The following is a 27972-nucleotide window of genomic DNA, read 5'->3' as shown; positions in this document are numbered from 1 at the left end:
ATAACCTAAGGTACACTTATTGCTCCCTAAAAGCCCACATCCCCACTAATACCCAAAAGTTTGAAGGGCTTAAATCAAAGAGCAAAACTAATAGAACTAGAATGTAAACCACTCCTCCCAGTGTGACTGACTGAGAAAGCCTCACTGCAATGCACACTGTAACACCCCTGCATTCTCAAAGACAGGACCCACACAACACACGTCCACACTCCTCAGCCATGTCTTATCAGCGTTCTCAAGCAACCTTGACTAGATACTTACTTCACATTTAACTTGACCACCACTGCTAAAAATGATAATCTTAGAAATGATTCCTTCACAGTCAGGGGTGAGACAAATTCCTTGTAAAAAATCCTTTTTGATTTAAAAGAAAAAGATTATGTTTACAGTAGATAAATAAATATAAATATATATATATGTATGTGTGTGTGTGTATATATATATATATATATATATATATATATATATATAAATACATATAAATACCATTATATCCACAAAGAATTGTTAAAATATACTATAGCCTCCTTCAGTAAGCCCTAAGGTTCTCATGCAAAAAATATATATTCTGTGTGTGATTTGCTTTGGTCAAAGCAAAGTGAGCTCACATGACATGAGCCATGTTTAAGCCCCAGCCTCGTCCCTCCCTTCTGAGACAGGAGCATGTTCCAGAAAAGGCCACTGCTCAACTTGCTTTCAGAAACAGAGAATCTGGCACACAGAACAGAGCTGCCATCACTCAACCCTGATCAACAACTGAAAACCTTGAAGCATATAATCAAGAGATTAAATTTCTCATTGCAAGACACAGTAAGGGGACAGTCGGTGGAGGGCATTTAGACTTCATGGCAGTTTCTGAGTCACAGCGTTCTTCTAGTTACATACAAACTGTCTCACCTAACTTGAGTAATTCCCACTGCTAAGTTATAATAATCTTTTTTTCTCCAAAAGAGAGATTTGGAAAGATTTCCTTAAGTCTACAGATTATACAGACCAGATGTATAATTTATTAATGTAAATTAGACAATAAAATTATACTTTTCAAGTGTTCTCAATAATTGCAAGCACCCCCACATGAGAAACAACAGCGTACATTTTAAATGTTGAGACTTTGCAAAAATCTAACCTTATGCCTTACCTTGTCAATTTTATCATTAAAAGTTGTTGTTTTTAACTTTTTCCAGCAGTTCATATGAAATTCCACTTTACAATATTGGCAACAGCTAATTCGTATAAAACCCTGGGGTTCAAAAAAACATATACATTAAAAAAATGTCTATACCAATACATTCATAACAGCATCACTGAAATAAATAGAAATCTTATATTCAGTAACAGAAATAATGAGACATATTATTTCTGTATGGTGTGATACACTTCTACTCCTCAAACGTCTGGCTGCGCTAAATTTGACTTTTACTTTTACAGCAGGAACCTAGCTGCCCTTCCTAATATACCAAACATTGGATAAACATCGTTTCATCTGACCTATAGCTACTACTTCCTCCCCTTCCTCTTCCTCTTCTTCTTTTTATGTATGTGACTACACTATGGCTCTCTTCAGACACACCAGAAAAGGGCATTGGATCTCGTTACAGATGGTTGTGAGCCACCATATGGGGCCTGGGAATTGAACATAGGACCCCTGGAAGAGCAGTCAGTGCTTTTAACCACTGAGCCATCTCTCCAGCTCTAGCTACTATCTTCTTAAGTAAAGTCATAAATCATTCAGTTACATGACAGATTTGTCCTCAAGTCTCTACAGGATAATTATCTACAGGATAATTCAGGCTTCAATGGCCTTTAAATTCTCATATTCCACTTTTACAACACAAATGAAATGTAACAAACCAGAGGAAACAAGTCATTTTGTTTCCTGTGTTTCAGTGGCTTAAGGAGAAAATGGAGCCAGTTAGCCAGCTCGGCTGTCTCGGGTCACCAGACAACTCCCACCATTGCTTTGGTTCCTGTGGTTTCCATGTATGGTAACAAACAAGTATAGGGCAATGGGAGGAGAGAGGACACAAAAGTGCAGCCAACCAAGAGAACCTGTGAGCCTCCACACAGAGAACTAATTCTGAATTCATTTTGAGATGCTTTTGGAAAATAGTAAGTTCATTATTTACCTTAAAGTCTGGGTCAGTTAGGTAAATCTGAATTTTGGAATATCCACGGCACTTCTGATAGCAACAAACAGCGTCCGGCACCGGGGGAAACTTACACTCTTCAACAAACTTCTCTAACATCATCTGTAACACGACAAAGAAAAATGACAAATAATGTCACAACACTATGTACCAACAAAACTGCCTGTGATTTCAAAAACCTGCCACCAGATATGGACAGCCTAAGAGCAAACGGTAAATTTTTGTTAAGTTTTTTCTTTAAAAAACATCAATACAGGTTTGTAGAGAACTTTACAAATGGACTGTCACTTTACAATTTACAGCTCTTAAAAATCTCCTTCAGGATGAAGAGGATTTACAGAGGTAGAGCGGGCTCAGGGTGGCCCTCTGCAGCACGTCACTTCATCTACACTCGACACTCCTAGTCCGCCCTCTGAAGGGGACTTACTATTTATCCTCTGAAGAAGTGATCTAGTGCACTGAAGCTCCGCGAGATAGACCCAGGCCATGCTGTGCAGTGCTAGATCTGTTTACACCGCCTCTATGTCTCTATTCCAGGCTTGTATGAACACTTGACAATCTTGGCTTTGTTCTTCACTAACAGCCTACACCTGACAATTTGCACAAGAGTACAGTAATATATTCAAATTCATGTGTCTTATCCTGTTTCCAAGGTTCATCCTCCTGTGACATGCACAGTACTTTTTACTTATCTGTTCACCGTGACACACTATAGTCATTTCTCCCTTCAGGCTATTCTAAAATATTCAGTTTTTTAAAAATCTGTCACAGGGCAGAGGTGGCACATGCCTTTAATCCCAGCACTTGGGAGGCAGAGGCAGGCTGATTTTTAAGATCAAAGGCAGCCTGGTCTACAGAGTGAGTTTCAGGACAGCCAGGGCTAAACAGAGAAACCCTGTCTCAAACGCCTCCCACCCCCCACCCCCAATCTGTCTCTGTGCTTTTGTTATGTGACTCTGTACATGCACCATGTATGCCTGGTACTGCACAAATCAGAAGTGATCATTAGATACCTGGGACTGGAGTTATGGGTGGTTGTAAACTATCGTGTGGGGGCTGAGAACTGAACCTGAATCCTTCAAAAATCAACAAATGCTCTTACCTACTGGGCCATGGCTCCAGACAGCACTCCCTTCAGGCTATTATAGACTAGGCTGGTATGGCTTTTTCAGACCTCAAGTTCTTTTGAGAACATGCTTTCCTTTGTATATATTGAGGTATAAAACAGCTATATCATCCAGTAACTGTATTTAAATATTTAAGGAATTGTCAGGCTATTTCTATACAGCCAATTTACTGTTTTACATTAGAACCAGCAATGCATCAAGGCTCTGCTAGTCCTATATCCATGCTACAGCCCAGTAGGTGCAAAGTAGCATTTTGCTCTGGCTTTCATTTGTATGTCCCTAAAACTGGTAGTGTGCTGACTGGTCACATTTATAGTTTCTGGGCAGAAATGGATCTTAAAATCCTATCTACTTCTTAATTATCTTCTTACTGAGTTTTCAAACTTAACTGTGATTCACCCACAATCAAGTTCTAAGAGCGTCAGAGCCATGACTACAGGTCATGCCCTTGCTCACAAAATGCACAAATGGTTCAGTCTTTCTGGACCCAGTAATGAATCCTTGTGGCCCTCGACACAACACTGATTTCCTGTTTTCTAAGTTAAGTACTGAATCAATAACTATAGTGGCTATAATGAAATTCCACTGCCATAATGACACAGCAATACACACTGCTTCAGTGTGTCCAACCTATTGCTTCCTTGAACTCACCCTTGTGCTCATCACCTGAACTCCTATCCTTCATCTTCCTCAGGTGTGAACAGGAACGATCATGATTTACTAGTTGCAGGACTACCTTAAGGAAACCTGACAATGAGCAAAAGGCCTAAGACGAGCACCCAGGAGCACCCAGGGAGGCGTGGAGCACGGAGTGCTGCTACCTCCATCTTCTAGTCCCACGTCTTCATGGGGATGGGCTCTCAAGCCAGAATGGAATACTTGAACAAATAACGTTACCTTGACTTTTTCTGGCTTAGATTCTTCAATAATCACATTACTTGTGGGCCATGTTAGAATTCCAGGGAGACGATAAATTAAAGTTTTTGCTTTTTCAAAGTGATTAAGAGCTTCAAGAAATCTAAAGACGTAATTGGGAAGAAAGAAGATATTAAGATGTGGCATAATATTTTATTCCACAGTAATTCATCAAGACCTCAAGCTGCTGAAAAGACCACATATGATACATCAATAGACATAATTATCCAATGTAATATATTTTCTTTTTAAGTAATTAACACATTATTGCTTCTTGTTACAGAAATATAAACGAAGCATATCTCTGTCCTGGAATCGCCTACATCCTTGATCCCAGTAAGTAGAAACTAAAAGGACTTTCTTTAGTCTTAAAAATCTGCAAAGAAGATGTAGGGACAAACTATATTAGAGAACCTAATACCATAAAAGTTCTTCTAAAAAGTAGAAAAAAGATTTAAGGTTAATTAAGTATTATAAATGATACTCAATTATCAAGAATTTTTCTTCTATAAAATAATCTAAAATAATTCAAGGGTCCAAACAGACTTGTCTTAAATCCTAAGCCAATACATTTCCTCAGCCCACACAGCCCATTTAGGGAGACAAGACTGAGGAGCAGGAAACACTTCCAGAACAATAAAGTAAACTTAGAGCAAGTATTTCAACCACAGGAAGGTTTAGAGAATAGGCCTTAGCTTAACTTGTAGTCTATGAACATGTGAATTCCTCATGCCCTACGCTATTTGAGAAGGCAGCTCCTAAAGCAAATCACAACTACAAAAATAAGCCACATCTAAGATAGCAAGGCAACCTCAGGATCTGGACAGACAGCACAGCAAAGACCTGCGTTCAGATTCCCAGCACGTGTCTAGTGCAGCAGCACAAGCCTGGAACCCTGTGTTAGGGAGTGGAGGGAGTCGGCAGACCCTGGGGATGATTGGTCAGCCCAGATTAGCTGAACCAGCAAGCTCCAGGTCAGACACTGGAGTGGAAGGGCCAGAGAGAGTATGGCTTGGAGGATAAAGGCACCTAACACAAAGTCTTACACCTGGAACCCATGTGAATGTGTGGATGTGTAGAGTGTAACAAGGTGTGCCCTGAGGTCACAGGAGGTGCTGTAACAGTCTGCACAAACACACAATAACAGGTTTTTTTTTGTTGTTTTTTGTTGTTTTTTTTTTCAAGACAGGGTTTCTCTGTGTAGCCCTGGCTGTTCTGGAACTCACTCTGTAGACCAGGCTGGCCTTGAACTTAGAAATCCGACTGCCTCTGCCTCCTAAGTGCTGGGATTAAAGGTGTGCACCACCACCGCCCGGCCCACACAATAACAGTTAATTAAAAAAATATGGTGGAGCTGAGTTCAAATCCTGCCGGATTTACAAATCAAGTTCTGGGACTATATATTGAGACTGTAAAAACATATATAAAAAAAGGAAGGGTGTGTATGTGTGTGTGTGTGTGTGTGTGTGTGTGTGTAGAGACAGTGGTTAAGAATATTTGTTGCTCTTGCAGAGGGCCACAGTTTGGTTCCCAGCATCCAAGTGGCAGCTCACAATCAACTACAATTGCAGAGGGTCTGACACGCTCTTCTGGTCTCCTCGGACATTGCATGCATGAGATGCACTGAATCACATGCACGCAGAACATTGATATATGTAAAATAATACATCTTTAGCCCATGTGATGGTACACATACTTAAATCATAGCACTTGAGAAGCAGAGAAAGGCATATCTCTTTGAGTTCCAGGCCAGCTAGAGTTACATAGGGAGACCATATTTCAAAGCAACAACAACAACAATCTATAGTGAGGAAGAGAAGAAACATTTATCTCTCGCCTGCATACATGCACATGCATGCTCAGCAAAATATCCCAACCAAGGCCTGGCCAAAATCCCTTGTATAAAATTAATTAATCATCACAGAGACCATCAACTTTGTGCTTCCCATGGTTTCTACTAACCTGTTTTTTTTCAAATACACTTTTCCTATTCCACAGTAGGCCAAGCAGTCAAGCCCCTCATTGGGATAGTGTTCGATAATCCTCTTAAACTGGTTTTCAGCTTCAGACAGCTCCTTCAAAAGCAGCAAGAACAGTCACTTACATGAGAGAAAAGTTGAAACAGACTATCTTAAAGTTGACTCTTGTCTACTATTTACAAAAATATCTATGTATCAAAAAACTCCTATTGTAAATTTTACTTTTTATTTCATTTTCTTATAACTTATATGTGTTACTCAGGGAAATTCAAGGAAAACAACAAAAGCAATTCTGCTAAAAACAGACTGGCAATCAACAAATATTTACTAACATGCACAGATCTGCTTTCAATATAACATCTGTGGATTCATGGTGTAAAAACAGCTGATTGGGGTAAAGGACAGCATAACACATATGGAAGTAAGTGCTGCTCCCCGGAAGAACTGCCATTCCAGTGCCATTGGCATTAGGCTTTATGGGCTGAGAAAGGCACTTGTGTCAAACACTGTTCAGTGATAAAACTTAACAGAACTTAAGAGTCTATGTTTAGCATTCTCAACAAGGGGCACCTTTGTGCTTTAGACACATTCTATTAAAAAAAAAAAAAAAGATTTGTAGCTGTGAGAAGTAACAGCAACCTCTGTGACTGAAGAGAAAATGAGGACAAATGGGGTTTCTGCTGCTTTGAGGCCTTTCCCAAGGAGGCTTCCAAGGTAGGCAAGGCAGCTCCAGGGGGAGTTATGGACAAGGGTGTGTGGTATGAGCAAAATATAGGGCACATGTGCATGAAAATCCTAAAGAATTAAAATATTACATTTAATTTTTTGAAAAGGGAGATGAGAGATGCTAGTCTGGTGAAAATCATGTGAATGTGTAAGTTCTAGTATCAGTTTTGTTTTGTTTTGTTTTACCACTTTCACTATTTTTACAGTAAATCATAGATGCAACTTCAACTCTAAAGTCTTGACTCCAACTATCTATTAGTGGAATCAGACAGGAATTAATGGGCGGCAAGCTTGCTGTCGTGTTAAGAAAAAGGAAAACGGCGTAAGGCACCATGAACCCTGGGAAGGGAATGATGAATTCTGATTTTAATTAAGTGGTAATTTAAGCTTGTATGTAACTAGGGAAACTTAGGGGCTGGGTTGGCAGGAAAAGTATATTACATGGGCTGGTATATGAGGTCATTCTCGGAGGCATGACCTATGTAGAACCCTCAGGCCACACGCAAATAAGGACAGCTAAAAATACACCCACATATAAAATTGTAAAGTTAACCACTGAGCCATCTCCCCAGTCCCAAAATATGAGATTTTTAAAAACTTGACTTCTTGCTGCAATGTCAAAAAAAAAAAAAAAAAAAAAAAAAAAAAAAAAAAAAAAAAAAAAAAAAAAAAAAAGAAAGGAAAAGAAAAAAAGAAAAAGAAAAGAAAAGAAAAAAGCTGGACACACTTGCAAGCCTTTCAGCCTCACATAAAATAATACAAACCATGGAAACTGAGACTATGAAACCAAGTAACACTCTGAGTAAGCCTGCTAGGGAAGCACAGAAGTCACACCTCATACATCACAGGTAGTTATTCGAAGCTCAATTCAAGAAGCCATCCCATAATCATGGGCCCACTGCACAGTCAGCAAGGTCATTTTCATGTTTGACTTTTCTAATGAAACATCACACTACAATACTAACAAGTTCCCCAGGCCTATTCTACTTTCTTTTGGTTTTGTTTTGCTTTCTTTTCTTTCTTTCTTTCTTTTTTTTTCAAGACAGGGTTTCTCTGTGTAGCCCTGGCTGTTCTGAGACTCACTCTGTAGACCAAGCTAGCCTTGAACTCACAGATCCACCTGCCTCTCTGCCTCCCAAGTGCTGGGATCAAAGACGTACACTACCACCACAGGCCCACTCCACCTTCTATCACTGTACACAATGGTTATTTTGTGTGATGTGAAGATGGTCTGGGGTATTTTTACTATTACACATTACATACTTAGATATCCTTAAGTAATGTACTATTGTTTACAGAAACACATAGAACAACAGACTCAATGATGGTTTGCTCCAACTTGCCCTTTCCCTTGACATTACATTTTTGAAATCTACCTCTTCTGTGTATAAAATGTAGACTCCTAGAAACTGCCACGTCTAGCTTTTTTCTACTAGTAATGCAAAGAAAATGTTCTTCTTTGAAGACCAGGTCTTGGTCCAGGCAGGTCTCAAACTTATGTCTCTCCTGGTATTGTTCCTGTCAAACTTAACTCTAAAACATTCCATCCATCAACTGACATTGGTGTTTAGCAGCATGACGAAGGAGGGTGGTACGCTTGAAACCAAACTAGGAAGACAGCAAGACCTCGTTCAACGCCCACAACACCGACCCTCCCCAAAAAAGAACTAAGTCTTTCAAGAAAGAAATGAGCCAAAAATAAGAGAACAATTTCAAAATACCTTCCACATTCAATAGCGTATTTCAGTTATCTCTGTTAGCCGCTTACCTCAGGTCGTCCTATTCCAAGGAGAGAAACAGCAAGTCCATAGACTACTAATACATAATTAATCATGGCCAGGTTCAATTGCTGTCAATAAAAATGCACTAGTTAGTAACCTGAACACAATCTGGTCCACTCAACATCATAGTAACTTCCCAGCTACAACACAACAGGCATATGATGACATCTTACTGACAGAACAGGTAAATTAGCAGAATAAGCTTTACTATGGCTTTTAACCATTTACCACTCAGATTCAGGCTATCAGAGTGTCATGGGGCACAGTTCATAATGGACTAGCAAGGCTACATTCTTTTGCATGTAATAGGGCCTGGAGTTAGACTGAGGTGTCTGCTCTTACAGCCTTGCTTGAGATTGACACGAGTCTAAATCCTGAACTTGGCAAAGGTCAGGGGTTCTAAGAGACCTAAACCATGGCCAAGGAGTGAGCAGCCGCAGGGACTGCACACTAACTGGGAGAGCAACTTGCCTCCCCCACCAGAGTCACCTCATCTCTCAGGTCTAGGGTACACTACTCAAGTTAAACCCATCTGAGATATATTACGGTTACTAACGAAGTTACAGTCCTAGCAGGAGAGATACTCAGCAGTTAGGAGCACTGGATGCTCTACCAGAGGACCCAGGTTCAATTTCCAGCATCCACATGGCAGCTCAAAACGGTAAGTTCTGTTCCCAGGATCAGACATCTTCATATAAACATCCATATAATGGCAATATACACAAAATAAATACAAACTACTAAAAGTAAAAAGTTACCGTCTACCAAGCTTACCTTTATTTTCTGAGGATCTAAACCATTGAGTAGCTCTGTAAAGGCCTGGGCAGCGCTGCGGCAGCGCTGCTCCAACAGGGCCGTGTACCCATCCTGAATCAAGCTCCTTAACATTTTCATGATGTTAGCAAAATCCTGTGGGGGAAATTCGTGAGTCCAAGCCTGTATCTTGTTAGTTTAAAACTTAAGACAGTAAGTTGATCAGTAATAAGAAAATTTTCAAGAAATGAATTAATTTATTTATTTTGTATGTAGGCAGAGATCAAAGGATACCTTGTAGGAGTGACTCCTCTATACACTGGGCTACCCTGCTGGTATGATCAGTAATATTTTATAAATGACAGGCAAATACTAAAACACCCTTGTGTCATGAAATTCCTTTCTCAGCAACATAGTTTTCAAAGGTGCCGTGCCAGCACAGTACCCTGATCTGTGTCAGCTGATGTTCATCACAAGGGCGGCTTATTTTTAATAGATCTTGTTTATTTTTCCAGGCCCAGCACTGTATTTTGAAGTTTTAACAACATACCAAGACCACCACTTCCACAGGTGAGTTTTCTAATGATATATATGTACATGTTACCATGTAAGATTATATTTAAGCTTATATACAGTCCCATATAGAGATGGGAGGAGTAAGGACTACAGGAAGCCATGCATGTAATGAGCTCATCAGTGGGAGATAAAAGACAAGATTTTTAGTGTGACGTTTCAAACAAATATCCCAAAGAGCTCATTCTTTCAGGGAGGGTGTGGTGACACAAGCTTCCTGGTGATTTCTACCCAATAAATCAAGTGTAGAAGAACCCGCTCTTGAAATACCCAAGGAAAAGAACAGCTTTTGTTCTTTTATCTGTTAACTTGATATCTGTTAACACTATTTAAGATACAATGTAAAACCATATTTAAGATATGAACTTAACAGTATAAAATACGGTGTTCTGCCAAAAATATCCTTCATTTGTTTTGTAGGAACTGACCCAATTTTAACTGCTCTGTTACTTGAGGAAACAGATCAATAGAGCAATACCATTTTATTGGAAATTATTTCCCTCAATATAGCCCAAATTAGATTCTTTGGACTGAACGTTTCCAATGAGGAGGCTGAACCTTCTTACTACAGACCCAAATTTCTCATCACAGAGAAGAGATCTACCACAAGCATGCTGGATGAACAACCTAGGCTTCAATAGCTACAGTGAATATTTAAACAATCTTTGAATCTTCAAAAGTTACTGCCTGTTTCAAGTCCTCCATGGTTTTAGACTCAGTAAGATCAATTAGCATATAACTAAAGTCTGTTAGAAGTTCTAAACTTGCCTTGTATATAAACAATTAGAAACTTGTTTTAGTCATTTATAAGATTTGTTATGTAGATCTAAAGTAACCAATTTTTAACTGACATATTGAGAAAAAAATAGCTTTAGCCACTTTAAAATGCCATTTTTAAAAAATTTATTATTTTTTTTTCTTATTTGTTCACTTTATATCCCACTTACTTATTTTATCACTATATAACTTAAAAGAATTTGTATACAAAGTTTATACTGTTTATAGAGGACATTTATCTGACTCATGCTAAATCAATCAGAAGAGGTAACTCTAATGATTTTACAGTAGGCAAAATGAAATTGTAAGTAATTACCTATCTTATTAAATACTTAAAAAATATTTGAAGCTAGTATTATTATTAAATCTTGGGGAAACAATTTGCTCTTTCTACAGAAAAAGCCTTCTCTCTTACCTGGTGTGCAGCTCTAGAAGATTTTGAAAACTGTTTCTCCAAAATGCTTTTCAAATCTACTTGTAAAGTCACTTGTGAATCAGAACTGAAGGAGAAAAAAAAGCATGCATTGTAAAACATTGTCAAAATACAGCAGTTCTACTCACATAAAGAAATGAGTGCACTGACAGATGTCACTTCAAATACTGAGTAAAAAGGGAATCATCCCATTTTCTCAACAGAAATATTCAACATGCTGGTTCTACCCCGAATTATAAGTATAAATCCAAGGCAGTTAGTTGCCATCCTCCCCAACTGTAACTGTATATCCAAGGTAGTTGCCATTAATTCCCTACAAAATTGGAGAAGAACCAACCTGGGCTTTTCTGATTCATTGTTTCGTGATTTTTGTTTTCCTTTATGTTTTGGAGGCTGACCTGTGAACATAAAAGTATTTGTTTCTGAAACCTGCACATAAAACCTCCAAGACTACAAGTAAAAAGATAAATGTGTATATTAACCGGACTGCAAGAAAACAACACACAAACTGGAATAAGACACTCAGAGATGCTACAACTTCAAGTAAGTCAGGACAAGCTGGTGACAGTGCAAGGCTGTAAGGATGTATTAAAATTAGTATGGTTACTCTCTGGGTCTACAGAAAAGAGACATGGGCAAGAGTTCCTGTTCTTAGGCAGTTTACAACTAGACTGGAAGAAACACAAATAAATTTAGTAAGCAAACCATTACAAAAAAAAAAGTTGCCGCTGATATAATTAATCCCCTTCTAAATCCTATAAGAGAGAAAAATCTCATTAGCTGGAATATACTGGAAAAGCTGTTTGGTTTTGAGAATAATCAGGATTTTGAAACTATTCAACCCAAGACTGGCATTCATTTCAGAACTACTAAGTAGATATGCTATCCAAAGAGACCCATGAGTGCAGAAACGGGCTACAAAGGTAGACATTAGGGCAAGTTACAGATCACTGCAGATCCCTGCTCTATAAGTCAGTCTTTATTCCATTGGCAAGAGAAAAAAGTTACTGATTCTTGGGGGGTGGGGGGTTTGGAGGTCTCACGGCTGTGTTAGAAGATAGTACAGCAAGAAGGACAGGGTGTATGTGATAGAAGGTGGAGAGATGGCAACAAACATGTCAAATAAAGAGAACTTCGATGTCTTCAAGGGTAAAAACCTGAAAAAGCAGAATTCTGGCTTCATTTGTTTTTTTAAATGCTACAATTTACTTCTTTTCATTTTATGTGTGTTTTGCCTGTGCACCATGTGTGCCTAGTGTCAGTGGTTGTCAGAAGATGTTGACATTCTTGGAAGTGGAGTTACCAATGGTTATGGGTACTGGGAACTTGATTTCTGCTGTGTGGGCATGGACAAAGCTATCAAAGTGTAATTCTGTGGCCTCAAGTTCTTTCCCTGAATATAAATGCCAATGGATAGAAAAGATTTAAACTATTTATGCATGTTACCTAATAATAACTTAATACAACTTTTAAAGTGTTGTCCTTAAAGTTGTTTCACATACTGTTAGATTGCATTAGGTAAGACAATAGCCTGAATTCCAAACCTTGTGTTTAACATGTTAACCATATGGAAACTGCTATCACTAAGTGTGTAGATATACAGAAATGGAGCCCAAGAGAAGACAGAACTGCAGGCAGGAAAGACAAATGGATGAAAGAAGCCAGCCAAACCACTGAAAAGAAAAACCAACAAACAAGGGAAAGAAAGGGGAATGATGGGATATCAGTAACAGGAAGGCCAACAATTCCATGTCAAGAACCCTGAAAGGAACACCACAAAAGCTTGAGGTAAGTAACTGTTGCGTGAAGTAACCTTCAACCATCATGAAATCTGTATGTTCTCAGTTGTAAAAAGCAGAAATGTACACTCTGCTTTAGAAGATTTTCATCAAAATACAATACAAAGAGAGACCCAGAAAGACACAAAGCATGCATATCCACATCTTATCCACAGACGAGCACATGCAGTTAGTGGACACACTTAAACCGAGCCAAGTGACCCAAAAGTGAAAGAACCGGTATGATCTGAACACCCTGCTCCCTGCAAGTCAAGTGCTGAAAACTCAGCGTTGGAAGGTTGACCCTTCCAGGTATTGATCAGGCTACAGATGACATCACACCTTCTCAGGATGCCCTGGACGGATGCCTTCCCCCTTCTACCATGTGAGCATACAACAAGAACACAGCTATCTATGATCATGACAAGCGCTTCATTAAACACTAAATCTGCTAGAACCAGGGCACTGGGCTTCTTACATACAGAAATAAACTACCCAGTTTGTGGAATTTTTGTTATAGTACTTCAAACGAACATCTTTTTTCAACAAGGTAAAATCATCCCTAGACACACCCAAAAGTAGATATATGTTCTGATAGGAAACCAACAAACAGTACCTTTTATGTATAAAAAAACAAATCAAAACCTGGTGAGGTGGCTCACCACTATAACCCTAGCATGTAAGAGGGTGAGGCCAACCTTGGTTACAAACTAAGACTATTTCTCAAAAACTCAACAGGCATTCCTGTGGTATTAAAACCTTATGAGGGAGGTCAATTAAAAAAGAAACACTGACAGAGGACTCCTGTAGTTAGATCAGACACTAGTGAGAGACAATGCTTGAAGGACAAGCACAAGCAATTTGTCTTATCTTTATGTAATATTTACTGGATTTACAAAATTAAACTTATTTAAGTATGAAATGCCATAACTCATCTGAAATAAATATCTAATGTGTTCTTTTTGTTAGTGGGTTCATGTGTGTGGAGGTGAGCTATCAACTCTGGTTGTCTTCTTCAATCATGTTCCAGCACTGTCTGAGACAGAATCTCTCACCAAACATGGACCTTGTAGATCCAGCTGAACTGCTGTCTCTGTCCCTCCACAGCAAGTGGCAGTACTATAGGCATGTGTCACTATAACTGGTTTTCCAACAGGTGCTACGGATCAGACTCAGGTCCTTATGCTTGTTCAAGAACCACCTTACCAATCTGACAGTTGTCTTTGGCTGTCAACCTGACTGGATCTGGAATCAACTAGGGATACTTGTAAAAGACTTTCTTGATCAAATTATATAAAGTGAGAAGACCTACCCTAACCATGGGCATCTCCTTCCTGAGGCAGACCAAAAAAAAGAAAGAAAGAAAAAAAAAAAACATTTTTTTTTTTTTTTTTTTTGTTTTTTGCTGCTTGCTTACTGCCAAGCTGGCAACTTCTACTACCTCACTGTTGCCACCAATGCTGCTAATACTAGTACTGTTCACTAACATGAATATACGTCTGTGCATACACTCATGCTGCACACATGTCTGTGCACCATCTGAGTACCTACTGCCTGACCATGGTCAGAAAAAGGCGTGGTCCCCTGGAACTGAATTCACTGAAGGGAGCTGGGAACCAAATCTAAGTGCTCCCCAAGAACAAGAAGTGCTCTTGACCGCTGAGCATTCTCACCAGCGCCGTCCATGCTTTCCTGAAACACAAACTGCTGTAGTTTACTTTCACAAAGTCCACAGGGTGGCAGGATGGGGACGCTGTGAAAGTTCTGAGAGTGACCCAGGGAAACCTTTGTCACCGTGGATGAGGAAACTCCTAGAGGAGCTCTGGGCTTCAGCTTTGTGTCTCTCTTGTGTTTCCTGGTCTGCAATATGAGCAGTTTGCTTTTATACACACTTCTGATGTCATCTACAGCTCTCAGCACAACTAAGCCAACACAGGCCACTTGCTTTATGAACCTCCAGAATCTCGAGCAGACAGACAGGGCTTTTACCAAATCACTAATCTTCGTCAGGTATTTCACTGGAGTGGTGAAAAGGTGACTGAAAGTATTGTTACTACTTTTTGTATTAAATACTACTAGAAGTACCACCATGTAAAAGAGCTACAATAAAACCAACTGAGGCTTGCATAAACTTTCAGACAGAGGTTTGGGCAGCAACAATGAGTAAAAGACTACTCACTTGGAGGTGGCAGAAATTCAGGATGACAGTCACAATCGTCCCCCTTCAAAGCCTCATCTGCCACCTGCCCGTGAAAATAAAACTAGTGAGGTTTTTAAAGTCAATACAGCCAAAGAATTAGCAATCAATCACATAGAATTTAACTAGAATAGGATAGAATTTACTCAAGACCTAAAAATCACGGCTGGTTATGACTCCTAACTATACAAACAAGCAAACATAATGATAACTAACAATAAGAACCCAAGAGAAATGGCAAATTCTAGAACAACAGTCCTCTTTCTGAGGCACGTGGCATGGTGCCTGATGGAGAGGTTGTTGAATAAGGCCTGTGTGCTTCCCCAGCTAACTGGAATGAAACTTTGTGGGCATTTTCTATATTATCTACAAAATGAGTACATATAGGATTTAGAAAAATTCCCTTTTCTGCCTATCACCCACCCAACATCAATCCCTCCCTCTTTATTTCCTTTCTCAAATCTGGAAGCTAAACATAAATATAAATCCAGGTTTGTATACTACAAGTCTGAGAAGGCTCAGACACATGTATCTGAGGCATCTGATCAGAGTCAGGCTAGAGAACTTATGATATTTGGGAAAAAACCCAAAACATTAAACTAAGACACTTACTGAACACAGCTAAGGGCTAAAATCATGGCTTCCAAGGGCAACAAAATGACAGAAATACCTTGGGACCGAAACAACAGCAGTTGGGTGGTAGGCTGGCAGAACACCAAGGAACCATTATCCCACAGATAAGAGATAAGAAAAGGCAACCTACAGCACTAAGAAAAAGGAGCAGTGGAGACCCAGCTACTAGACTATACTGTCACTTGTCCCAAAGAGACTGGTTGAGAGACAGAAACAGAGGACATACAGACAGAACTAAGTGGCAAAATAGTATGTGGAAAATTATTTTTAAGACAAATAACTATGACTTCAGGGCAAATCCTGTGAAATTTAAACATTATCTTTATGTAGCTTATGAGATGGCCAGCTTGCCTGATGTGGGAGAATTATTTTCTTGATATCAATAGAAAAAAAAAAAAAGGCACATATGACCAAAACATCTAATATCCAAGCATCACTGTGAACAGTGAGCCTGTTCGTACCAGAAATCATCAGTTTTTAGCTAAGCTTACCTTTTGATTCTGATTGCCACCATTTGCCATTTTGTACTTAGTTTTTCTGAAACATCTTTCTGTTTCCACAAAGTTAAGTGATGTTCTAAAAGCAGGTGCTGATGAGTTTCTAGGTATGTAAGCCCTGGAGGTGATAAACAACAGGAGCCATCACGCCATGCCCACGCACGCACGCCATGCCCACGCTGACGCACAGCCGCAGGCCTTCTTCAGACAGGCCGCAGCACACAGCCCCTGGCTCTTGAAACCCAAGAATCACTCTGAGAAGGTCTGTACCACTATGGCAGGCTTTACACACTCACAGTACTACAAGAGGCTTTACACGTGAATAGTTCTTTAACCTAGTTAACCTAAAGTGACAAGTGGTTCAACAGTTTCTGACTCTAATGATAAAGTAACTACAGCTTCCTGTTTTAACAGCTTTGATATCCAGTGCCTCTAAACAAAGCCTCAGAAAAAGCTTTATCTGTTTTAGTTTTTATTACATTTCCCATTCTGTTTAAATTTTCAAACAGTATATTTTGATCATATTTTTTCCTCTCCCCAATCTATTTTAACTGTCAAATTATCAAATGTAGAACACTGGCTACTCTATCTTTACCTGTAAGCACACTCAAGTCTTTCTGTAGCCTTTGAAAGTCATTGGGAAGCCAGAAGTCATGTGTCCAAGACAGGAAGGGCACTAGGCACAAGCTCCATCCCAGCAACTCCTTGGCTAGGACCCACGGCCATACTGGTCCCCATTCAAGTCTGGTAACTTTAAAATCGCATTTTATTCTTGCCCATATGTGTACATTAGTAATACTTTTTTTCCCAGAAGGTTCAGGAAAATAGTAAAATAATGAACCAACTCCCAAGCCACCTACTTTTAAGACACCAATACAAATGTACACACACCTACACAGTCACACACACTAACTCTTCACACATGCATTGACACACATGCACATGCACACACACATAAACCCTCATACATACTCTCACACACATACACTAAAACAAACACACACACACACAGATACATACTCTCTCACTCACACAAACACATGCACACATACCAAACATAACAAAAAGCTTAAAAAAAAACAAAACAAACAAACAAACAAACAAACAAAAAAAACAAGCCTCTTTTCCACCCTAATGAGAAGCTCCCACTATGGAACCAGGTACACAGCTCAGAGGTAGATACAGCACCTGGTCAGTACACACATGGCCCTAGGTCTGATTCCTAGCATCACTTAAAGCTGCTATTAGCTCTTAAATTGACAAGCACACTGATCCTTAAATTCATGAGGCAAAGCCTTTCCAAGCAGCAGCCACTGACCTGGTATTAACTCACCTGCTTTCATAAAAAGCTTTAATTGGATTCTTATTTGATGTCCGACCTACAAAAGCCAACCACACACACAGTGATCAATGGACTGGCAACAAAGACTTGAAAAAGATTTTCAAATTTCTTTCAGCTGATCGTTGAAAACATAAAGTTTAAAAGCTGAGGAATAAATCCTAGCACTTTTACAATTCTAGATGCTTTTAATTTCAGGGTATCAACAAACTGCTACATAATCTCATCAGATATCCCATTACATGTGATCAATGGTAAGATGCCAGCTACACATAAACGTGAACCAGGCAGTACCTGTCTGCAAGGAGCTCACAATCTTAGAATCATGTGATGCTGGATGATAAAAGAACCTCTCAACTCAGCTACACAGACACTAAACACCCAAAGAAAAACCCAACAGAAGGAAGATCTACATGCTGGAAGTGGGGCATAAGGAACTCTAAGTGCTAGAGAAAGAAAAATGAGGAAGAAAAGAAAACGGGCAGGAGTAACTATTAAGTGAGACCTTTCAATTCCTGACCATCACAGCCAAATTCTGAGATGGATGGATGGATGGGTGGGTGGATGGATGGACAAACGGACGGACAGATGGATACTTAGCATACTACATAATTAGTTGTAAAGTTGGTGCAAAAACATCAAGCAACACTTAAGGGCCTTTTCTTAGGAAATTAACAAAAAAAATTTTACTTTATAAAGTTATCAGAAAGTGCAGGGAGGGGGATTTCTCTACAGAACAAATAAAACTTTGACTACTGTGTTTCAAATTACCAAATCACTTTCAATTACCTAGTTGAACATAACACTATCATAGCTGCACACAGACAGGAGCAGAACACTTGAGTGACTTGACCAAGCAAAGCACAAGTACAAACCACCCGAGACCTGGTGTGGTCCTTAGTAATCCACGAAATCCACTCTCAAAAGTCTTAAAGGGAATTCCACTGTAACCAAAAGAATCTTAGGTGAAATACCTTGTAGGTCTTCTATTTGTTTTTGTAACTTTACATGCTGCTGAATTAGATCCTTGATTCCCTCAGGGTCATTTTTACAGAGTTTTTGAGCTTTTATGTTTGCTTGCAGGGCCCAGTCATATTCCCCCAGCATACAAAGAGCATCACAATAACGATAATGACCCTGTTCCAAAAAAATAAATTTAATTTTTTTCTCAAAAAAATGCTTAAAATAGATAGATAAGGAAAAATATTTGGTTGAAATGGATTAGTTTAGGCCTATCAATAAAAAATAAAAATATTAATATCCTAGAAAACAAAGTGGCTAATGAACTAAGTAAAAAGTTATAAATAAGCAAGTAATTTTTAATAACTAGAAACCATTTTTAAGAGACTTTTGAACCCCCAGAAGAGTCTAGCTTTTGTTAAGGTTTACTATTAAGGAACAAAATAATTATTTTATTAAATGAAGTATAGCAGTGATTAGTTATAAGTAAATAACTTAATTCTTTCAAAATATTTGAATGCAGTATGTCTCTAAGTCACGACATCCCCTACACTTTGAAGTCAAAACATTCCTGCAAGGAGCCACCAGGATGCGTGTCATTTTGCCATCACATCCCAGGACACAGAAACCAATGAGGACTGTGGCTGGGCCACCTCTGCGCAGGGTTCCTCCCTCTGAGCTGCTTATGCTTTATCTCTAAACACGGTTTCCATAAGAAGAGTCTGAAAGCCATTGCTTTTGTTTACTCTTAATTCCAATGTTAAGGATTCTAATTGTTACAAAACCAAAGATCTTTGCAGGCTCCAAAATTAACTTTTTATTCTAGAAACCTAAAGCTCAACTACAGCCCTATCCACGCTACTTACACACCAAACTCCCATTTTAGGCACAAATCTACTACAAGATGATTTACCAGCAATAGAACCTACAGCATATCACATGAGCAAAGCAAAGAACCTGATGTCATGACCTTGTCTACATCTCCTTATTTAAAATTTATTTTACTGAGAACATTTGTTTTAGCAAGAATCCAAGTGTTCAGTGAGAGAACCTCAGTTTTATTAAGAGAAGTCAGTAGCATGTGTATGTGATATGTGTGTATGAAGATTTTGTGCTATGTCCAGGGGACCTGTCTATGAGTTCCAAGAAGTTTTAGCCAGAATGTCTAGTCTTAGATCAGAGATACTAATTTTGTACCTTGCTGAACTCTACTTGTCCCCAAGGGTGGATGCTCTATTCTTGACATCTGAGATCCCTCGGGCATGCTACAAGGTCAGAATCCTACCTCTAGACGTTGATCAACTACAGTGTTTAGACGATGCCTTTAAGAGAGGAGGACGCAGCTGGCACAGAAGACAACAGACCTCAGACTATACTTTCACTGACCGTTTCCCCTCATTCCCCTTTCCTCCGATTCTCACTTCTATCCAGTCCTTATCCAGAACTTCTATACAATTCAGTTTAACTCGTAATGATTTACAGGAGTTTTCTCAGATCTTTTTGAATTAAGGTTAAAAGTGTCTCTTTCTCACAACCAATTATTATAGTTCTGTTCTTCCTTTGACATTCTGCCTATCTATGGCATTAAGAAGAAATTCCCCACTGTTTGCCTATCTCTCCTTCCTTCAACTAGAAGCCATTATTTCTAACTTTTCTGTCATGGCAGAACCATCAATTCTAGTATTCTACCCTGACAATGCAGTTGAGGGACAGCTGTGATTCATCTACAGACAGGCAGGCACCTAATATGTCAGGACTCTGAGGCCACCCCCTCAGGTTAATGAGAGACAACTGAGGGCTCTTGTTCCCTGGACTACACTGTACGTTTTAAGGCTCTTTCTGCATGGAAAAGGTCTTTAAAACCAAGAAACGTAGGATCTAATTTATAGTTTTAGCTAAGAGGGAATAACAGAGATAAAAAGATAAGAAATTGTGGCTTAGAAAGGACACGTGACTGTGGGCAACAGAATAAAATGATCGAAAATAGAAGAGGAGCAGGCAAGCCTAAGCCTGCTTCAGCTTACTGAGGAGTATGTCTAAAACTCAGCACAGAAACAGGAACGGCAGGAGTCTGAAGAGAAAAAAGCCACCTACAGAGAGAAGTTTTAGCTCAGTTACCATAAATAAATAAACAACAAACAAACAAACAAATAAAAATAAATGAAGGAAGGAAGCTTTAATACTCCTAAAATATGACAAGAGATCTTTAGACAACTAAATTGATCTGGGTTTTAGTACTAAGAATTCTATCTCTCACTTCTTTTACAAAATACTTATTAAATACTCGTGAAATCCAAGTTTTAGTGATCAACAAAATTTGATTTCAAGCAAGAGAGTGATCAATATTAAAAGAGCAGATGCTGAGCAGCCTCAAAACAAGGGAGCAACTAGTGCTGAACAATCTTATCTATCTGGAACACTTACTGCGTGTGCGTGCGTGCGTGCGTGCGTGCGTGCGTGCGTGCGTGCGTGCGCGCGCGCGGACACGTCCACACATGCCATAGTGCACAAATGGAAGCCAGAGGACAACTTTCAGGAGTTAGTTCTCTTCGTCAACAATAAAAACTCAAGTCATCAGGCTTATAGGGAAAGTGCCTTTACCTGACGGTCCATCTCACCTGCCTTAAAACCCCATTTAAAATAAATACATAAATAAATTTATGATTTAGGAAAACAAAGACTAATGTAACATACAGAGAAAACTATGTTTCAATATATGTACGTTTCAGATTCTCCGCAACCTTCTAAGTAACTTGCTGACTCTTTCCCTTTCTTACTCAGAAGCAAAGACTATCAACAGTGTAAGTGTTCTCTGGACCTGTTATGTTTGCCTTTATTGATTCATTTTGCTCAATACAGCTTTATTAAAAAATATTTATTTATTTATTTATTTATTTATTTATTTATTTAATGTATATGAGTGTGGCAGGATTCTTCCTGCCTATAGTATTTGCAGTGGATCTCAGTCATTGGCTAGAGAAGAGGTAGGTGGAGCTAGGAGCTGTGAGGAGAAGGAACTAGAGAGAGGAGGAGAGAAGATAGCTGCAGATGTCCACGTGTCTCTAGCAGTCTAGGGTAGTTACTCTTATTAAGGTTAGGTAATTGGATTAACAATTCTAATTGTGTAGGCATCTTGTGTATTGAGTATTTGCTAATATATAAATCCATTGGTTAATCTTTAAGCATTAAGAGTCTTCTTTCTACCAGGTACCGCAAGGATGTCAGTTATTGTCTGGGGTTGAGTAGAGAGAGCACTATGAGGGTGGCGGAGTTGGCCCAAGAGCCATACTTAGAGTTGGAGTCCATGGAGCTGACCGGCAGAGGCAGCAGCCACACCAATGTCTCATGGGTCCCAGGCTGGCACCTCTGTGTGGGAACTTAGAGAAGGAACATGGTGGCCAGGAGCTAGCAGGACCATGCCACCGATTTTTCTAATACCTCTGCTACATATGAGTATACTGTTGATGTCTTCAGACACACCAAGTGGGCATTGAAGCCCATTACAGATAGTTGCTAGCCACCATGTGGTCCTGGAAATTGAACTCAGGACCTGTAGAAGAAGTCAGTGCTCTTAACTGCTGAGCCATCTCTCCAGCCCTTCAATACTCTTTTTAAATTCCATAAATATTAATGAAGCAGTCAACTCATTTCTAATGTAGTATTTGGTAATTTATCCATGAAGTCACCAACACAACTGTGTATTTGCTTATGTCACTAGAGCCAGCTGTGACTGTGGCTCTGTGTCATGGAGGTTCTCTTTCAGCTGGTGTCATTTCTAATCTGTCTACTGCTCTCTACAACTTTAGTTCTAGTGTCAGTAAGTTTGGATTCTAGAGTAATTCACAAACACTTTGCCTTAGAATGTTACTTAACTGGACACATGGTGTATTTTAAAAATGGTAAAAAAAGGGGAGAAAGAGGAAAAAAGAATAGGACATACCTACAAGTCAGGATTGGTGTTTTGATGTAAACAGGAAAAGTGGACTTGGGGACACTGAGTAAAGAATGACCAGAAATAAAAGAGCTAGCCAATGCTGAGGGAAAAGCATTCAAGATGAAAGGAAAACAACATAGTGAACTTGGTCCTGCACATTTGAGGAAAGTGAGGAGACCGAGTGAACCAGAGAAAGAGTGACAGAGTGAGGTGGGGAGAACGAGTGTGCTCAAGACAGGAGAACAGGGCGGGGGTGGGGGGGAGAATCACAATGATAACTATGACCAAGTAAAACTGCCGCACCCACCTACTGCTTTATCACTAGACTATTAGGCAAGAAGAATGCTGTGAGACAGGCTGCTGACAGAGACCAGTCACCTCAGCAGCTCAGGAGAAAGTAGGAAGATGACAACTTCAAGGCCTTGCCTGGACCACAAAATGAGTTCAAGGGCATCCAGGGCAACTTAGTAAAACCACTATCTCAAAAAAGGAGAAGGCTTCAAAGGGAGAGCTCAGGGGTGGGGACTTTATCAACATGTGAGCCCCAAGGTCCAATGCCCATTACCTCAATCAATCAATCAATCAATATATAAACCAAAAAATAAAAAATAAAAAATGCTTCAATTACTTTGTGCATTTTACCAAGTGTAGATGTGCAAAAAGGTTTTTAGGGTGCGTGTATATAAACCAAATAACTATCAGGGTACTTACACAAAGGATCATAATCTTCTAAGGCATACCCATACAGAACCCAGTATTATGGGGTGTGTATATCATATTTCTTTCCAAGTTTTAAGGAATTCACACACCCATCAGTGACAGCACTCAGGACCCTCTGTCTCTTCAATTTTTGCCAACCTAAACTACTTCAAGACCATCACATCCCCTTATCTGCTGGGGCTGTCCTGAGGTCCTCCGCTCTGTTCCATTCAGTTTTTTTTTCCTTCTGTTTTTATGCCCTAAAACTTTACTACAAACAGAGAAATAGAGTTCTTCATTTTCAAAAAAAATTGTTTACATTTGAAGTTTTTGTATATGTATGTGTGTAAAGGGGTGTTTGTGTGGGTGGCTGGGAGACCAGAAGAGAGTACTGGATCCTCTAAAGCTAGAGTCAGAAGCAGTTGTGAGACACCTGACATAGAACAAAGGACTCAGTTCCATTCTCTCTCACTTCTATTAGCCATTCAGAGTTAGTTTTCTGTGAAAACTTACTGACTTTATTAGCCCACTGTCTTACTGAGCTTCTCACTCACCTTCAGAGTACTCTGCATTTTCAGTCTATATAACCCATCAGCTATGTATGGGATCTATATAACAAACGACCTCACCCTAGCCTTTGAGTACATTCAATGTCTTGACATACACAAGTCTTAAGCTTGACACAGTGAGCTGTGACAAAGTAGACATTTTTCTGCTGTTGATTTTGTGCCCTGTGTTACTCAGAAAACCTTGGGGCTGGAGTGAAAGGAAATGCTTACGCACTGATGAATGTGCCTCAATAAAAGTAAAATGAACACTTGGGAAGAACTCAGAATATCTAACAGCGAGGCAAGTAAGTCTCTCCTGTGTTCCTCCCTCCTCCCCTCCAGGCCCTTACTTCCTTAGTCCACTAACCCTGAGGTGTCTAACTAGCTAGGATGCTCTTTACCTCTTATAGCCAGCCTCTCATACAAAGTCCTGGAACTGACTAAGCTCTTCAACCCATTTCCTGTCCTTGAGTTCTCTGTAATGTCACCCAGCATTTTTACATACAAATACATTATCCCACACACTGATTCTCACAGTAAGTTTCAAGGACTTGCTCATTGTAGAATATAAAAGAAGCCTACCTTTGGCCAGGTGTTCTTCAAAACAATGGCCCTCTTCCCATCACTAAGTGCATTTCTAAAAAGAAAAACAAGAAATAAAATATTTAAGAATTTCATGATTTTACTTTTAAAGTACTATATATCGTGTATCTCCTTGTATGTTGTGAATTTTACATGAATATAGCCTAGTTAAAAAAAAATAAGCCATATAACAAATTTCCACTACTGTAAAGTTAGAAAATGCAGAAAAATAAAACAAAAGGGAGAAGTCACCCAGAACCCCATAACTACTCAGAAATTACATTTAGTGTTTCTAGAGAGTTCCTTATATAGCTTTCCAATATCTACATTTGACTTATTATTCATATGGTTTTACACACTATTTTTGTCTTTTAACAAAACTGATTCTCAACACTGTAACTCCCCAGCTTTTCACACAACAGATGGGTTCAGCTACACTCAACGGAGCACAGACACCAGAACAAAGACTTTTAATCTTCCTCATATTGCGGTGACCCCCAACTATAAAATTATTTTCATTGCTACTTCATAACTGTAATTTTACTGTTATGAATTATAATATAAATATGTTTTCTGAAGGTCTATGAAAATGTTCCACTGCCCCAAAGGGGTCATAACCCAAAGATTGAGAACTACTGCTCTAGAATGAGTCCTCGGTAATCTAACTAGACTGCAGCTTCTCCTGGGCCCTGAAGGATGTCACTGGCTCTGGGTCCACTTTTTCACCTGTAGCTAGCTGCTCAGCTGAGGTACATGCTACGTTACAAAGTGTTACACTGACAGGCACTAGAAGGTCCACACCTTAGTTTGTGGCCTGGCATGTGTCTGCAGTAACATTTCTAACAGCCTGTTTCACAAGTCCTCACTACATGCACACAGACACCTAGAGCCACTCAAAAATGTTCAAATGCCTAAAGCACTAGCTCACATATCCTATTCTTTCCTGTGAGCTCACATACCCCCTTCTCACTGGCTTTAGTATTTTATCTTCTCAGTGATCAACTCACTATGGGGTTTTGTTGTTTTTCTAGTTTAAATGTCTTGTGTAAAATTACTGGTTCATCTCAAAGTCACACACATCAATGCACTGTACTTACAAAAAAATTTTGAAGAAGAAAATGAGGTAACATCAGACAGTAACACAGACTAAAGGTACATAACAAACTATTAGAGAAGAAAAACCAAAATAACAAAATTTCTTAAAGACAGACAATTAGGTTAGCAGAGAAAGACGGAGGAACAGGCAGGAGAGTCTACACCCATCAATCTATAACAAGAGTGATAGCACAGTGCATGGGGCAAACAGACTTAATAAGTGGTGCTGACCCACTTACACGCTCACACGAATGCCAGACACTGCCTCGGGCTCAACGGCAAAGCCAAGCCCTTAAAGCTTAAAGCCTGATAAAGATTATGAATACGAAACAAGTGCTCACCATAAGAAAAACTGGTAAACTTCATTATATTAAAATTAAGTGTGTCTGTGTATGTTTCTATGTTGTAGAAAGGTCAAGAGTAGATAGAGGTCAGAAGAAAACTTAGAGAACTGTTCTACCATGTGCAACCTGGGTATCGAACCTGTATCTCCCAGCTCAGTGTCAGTGCCTCTACTCACTGGACCATTTCATTATCCCTAAAATGAACAGCTGTTGGTGCCAAGAAAACAAAGACCAAGTACTGAAGGGAAAAGCCACTCAGAGTATGAAGATACTTGGAAAACTTCTATCTCAGTGACTCACATTCAAAAGTCAAAGTGTCAGACATTCAGCTCAGGGGCAAAGGGAGAACAAATGACCAACAAAGCATTTCACAAAAGAAGATATCCAAATAAACAATAAGGATATGAGGAAATATTCAACTATCCTTAACCAGCATACAAAAATGCTAGACTAAGACTAGGCTTATACTACTCCATACCCAGCTAAAATGAAACTAGGTGTCAGTGAGAACATGACTGAAACTCTCATACTCTGCAGTAGACTAAAATGATAATCACAGGAAACTTACAAACTGTAGCAAAACACAAGTATGCCCACTCTCCTTGATTGTACACTCAACAGAATTTGATACCACTGACAGCCAAATACTAGAAACTTAGCAAAATGTCCACAATGGATAAAACATGGTATATTCATGCAGTAGGTAAATGCAAGTCCATGCAACAACATAAACCCCCGAGAACAGTTTTGAAAGCCACACACATTTACATGGCATAAAAAATAAAACTGCTCGATGGAGCTCCAGGCAGACGTGTGGGGAGAGAGGGGGCAGTGACTGGGAGAGCCAGCAAGCGTTGTTTGGCTGCTGCTGTGATTTGGATGTTGTTTTCAAGTTGTCCACTTTGGAAAATCCTGTCTATTCTCTTGTGATATATGTATTTCCTAGGATGTGTACGACTTTTGAAAGGATCACAAGAAACACCTGGCTTTTTTATTCTGTTGGAGAATGTAACAGATGGCCTGACAGCAGAATCACAGGAGTCACCCTACCACCATGGAGGTGAGGTGGCAGCTTTCTGACCAAGTCATTCAGGCCGAAAACTGAGGCCTTAGATGACAGTGCAGAGCCACTGTACACCTCAGAAACACCTTCTTCTGGAGCCTGAGGATTCTGTTTCTTCATCATTTTAGGCCAGGTCAATCTGTTAGCTAGACCCAGCCTTGTGTGCATTAAGTCTCTTGGCCCGAGCACTTTTAGAAGTTGTCTACATACAGATACTGTTTCAAGCTCCTCACAGTTCTCAGCTCACACCAACTATCTTCTGCTCTAAGCCTTCCACTGACAGCTCCTTTGGTTACTGGATGAAGTCTAAATTTCTAAATCCAAACGGTCTCACACATTTTGGCAGCCAGACACTTGTGACCTCTCACTTCTTTCCATACAACTATTTCCTGCCTTTCTGGACACTTGTAAATAGTTTCCAGGCCAGGTATCACCCTTCCCTAATAGATATTCAAGGTTCAAGTTGGCTCCTCTTTCTCTACCTTTAGGTGAAGTTCTTCCTCACCTAAAGGGCTGTAAGGTTTTCAATCTTGCACAAACAGTAATATTAATTACTGGGGAAGCTTCACAAAGCCTACTCTGGAAGCTCTACCCTGTATCAGTTAAACCAGAACGTCTGGGATTCAAAGTTCAAATGATTCCAATATTCAGTCAACGGTGAAACCTACTTTCCTAAGCAATAATATCAAATGCATCTCTAACTTCAATCTTCTTGGACATCTATCCCAAACATGTCATTTCCTTCCCTATAGAGAAAGTCAGATTCCACCCCCTAAAAGTTTATTCCTCTTCCAATGGATCACACTGCTAATAAGCAGGCCAAAATCGAAGAATCTGGTAAGAGCACAAAGCAGTCATAGTCACATCTAAGAACCAAACCATGGGCCATTCTGTCAACATCACCTCTAAATATCCTGACTCCTCCCACTGTCCTATGCCTACTCTAGCTGCCTTCCTCCAGCCTGGCATTCTCAGCCTTGGTGCAGGTTCTCCAAAGCAATTTTCTGTGTCCTGCGTAAGCTTTTAAGGGCACTACTTATGGATAACATTCAACTCTTTTGAAATTTTTGGCATCTTACCACCCCTCTTAAC

General features: G+C 39.5%; 1 protein-coding gene across 7 annotated transcripts in view; it reads right to left on the bottom strand.

Annotated features, from left to right (window-relative positions):
* Ttc3 (tetratricopeptide repeat domain 3) overlaps nt 1–27972 on the bottom strand; it is a 95091-nt gene that overhangs the window by 38101 nt on the left and 29018 nt on the right. For all 7 annotated transcript variants that reach the window (XM_034515118.2, XM_034515119.2, XM_034515115.2 and 4 more), the window contains 14 exons: nt 24379–24433; nt 18630–18792; nt 17650–17695; nt 16311–16434; nt 15169–15232; nt 11549–11609; nt 11194–11278; nt 9450–9584; nt 8663–8743; nt 6152–6264; nt 4172–4292; nt 2127–2249; nt 1139–1240; nt 262–354 (listed from right to left, as the gene is read on the bottom strand). In XM_034515118.2, coding sequence (XP_034371009.1) covers nt 262–354; nt 1139–1240; nt 2127–2249; nt 4172–4292; nt 6152–6264; nt 8663–8743; nt 9450–9584; nt 11194–11278; nt 11549–11609; nt 15169–15232; nt 16311–16434; nt 17650–17695; nt 18630–18792; nt 24379–24433 — 1366 coding nt within the window. The remainder of the gene's footprint in view (nt 1–261; nt 355–1138; nt 1241–2126; nt 2250–4171; nt 4293–6151; nt 6265–8662; nt 8744–9449; nt 9585–11193; nt 11279–11548; nt 11610–15168; nt 15233–16310; nt 16435–17649; nt 17696–18629; nt 18793–24378; nt 24434–27972) is intronic.

The sequence above is a fragment of the Arvicanthis niloticus genome, chromosome 12, assembly GCF_011762505.2.
Source record: "Arvicanthis niloticus isolate mArvNil1 chromosome 12, mArvNil1.pat.X, whole genome shotgun sequence".
Classification (NCBI taxonomy): Eukaryota; Metazoa; Chordata; class Mammalia; order Rodentia; family Muridae; genus Arvicanthis; species Arvicanthis niloticus.
The sequence above is the reverse complement of the archived record's forward strand: the minus strand, read 5'-3'. Positions and strand labels throughout refer to the sequence as shown.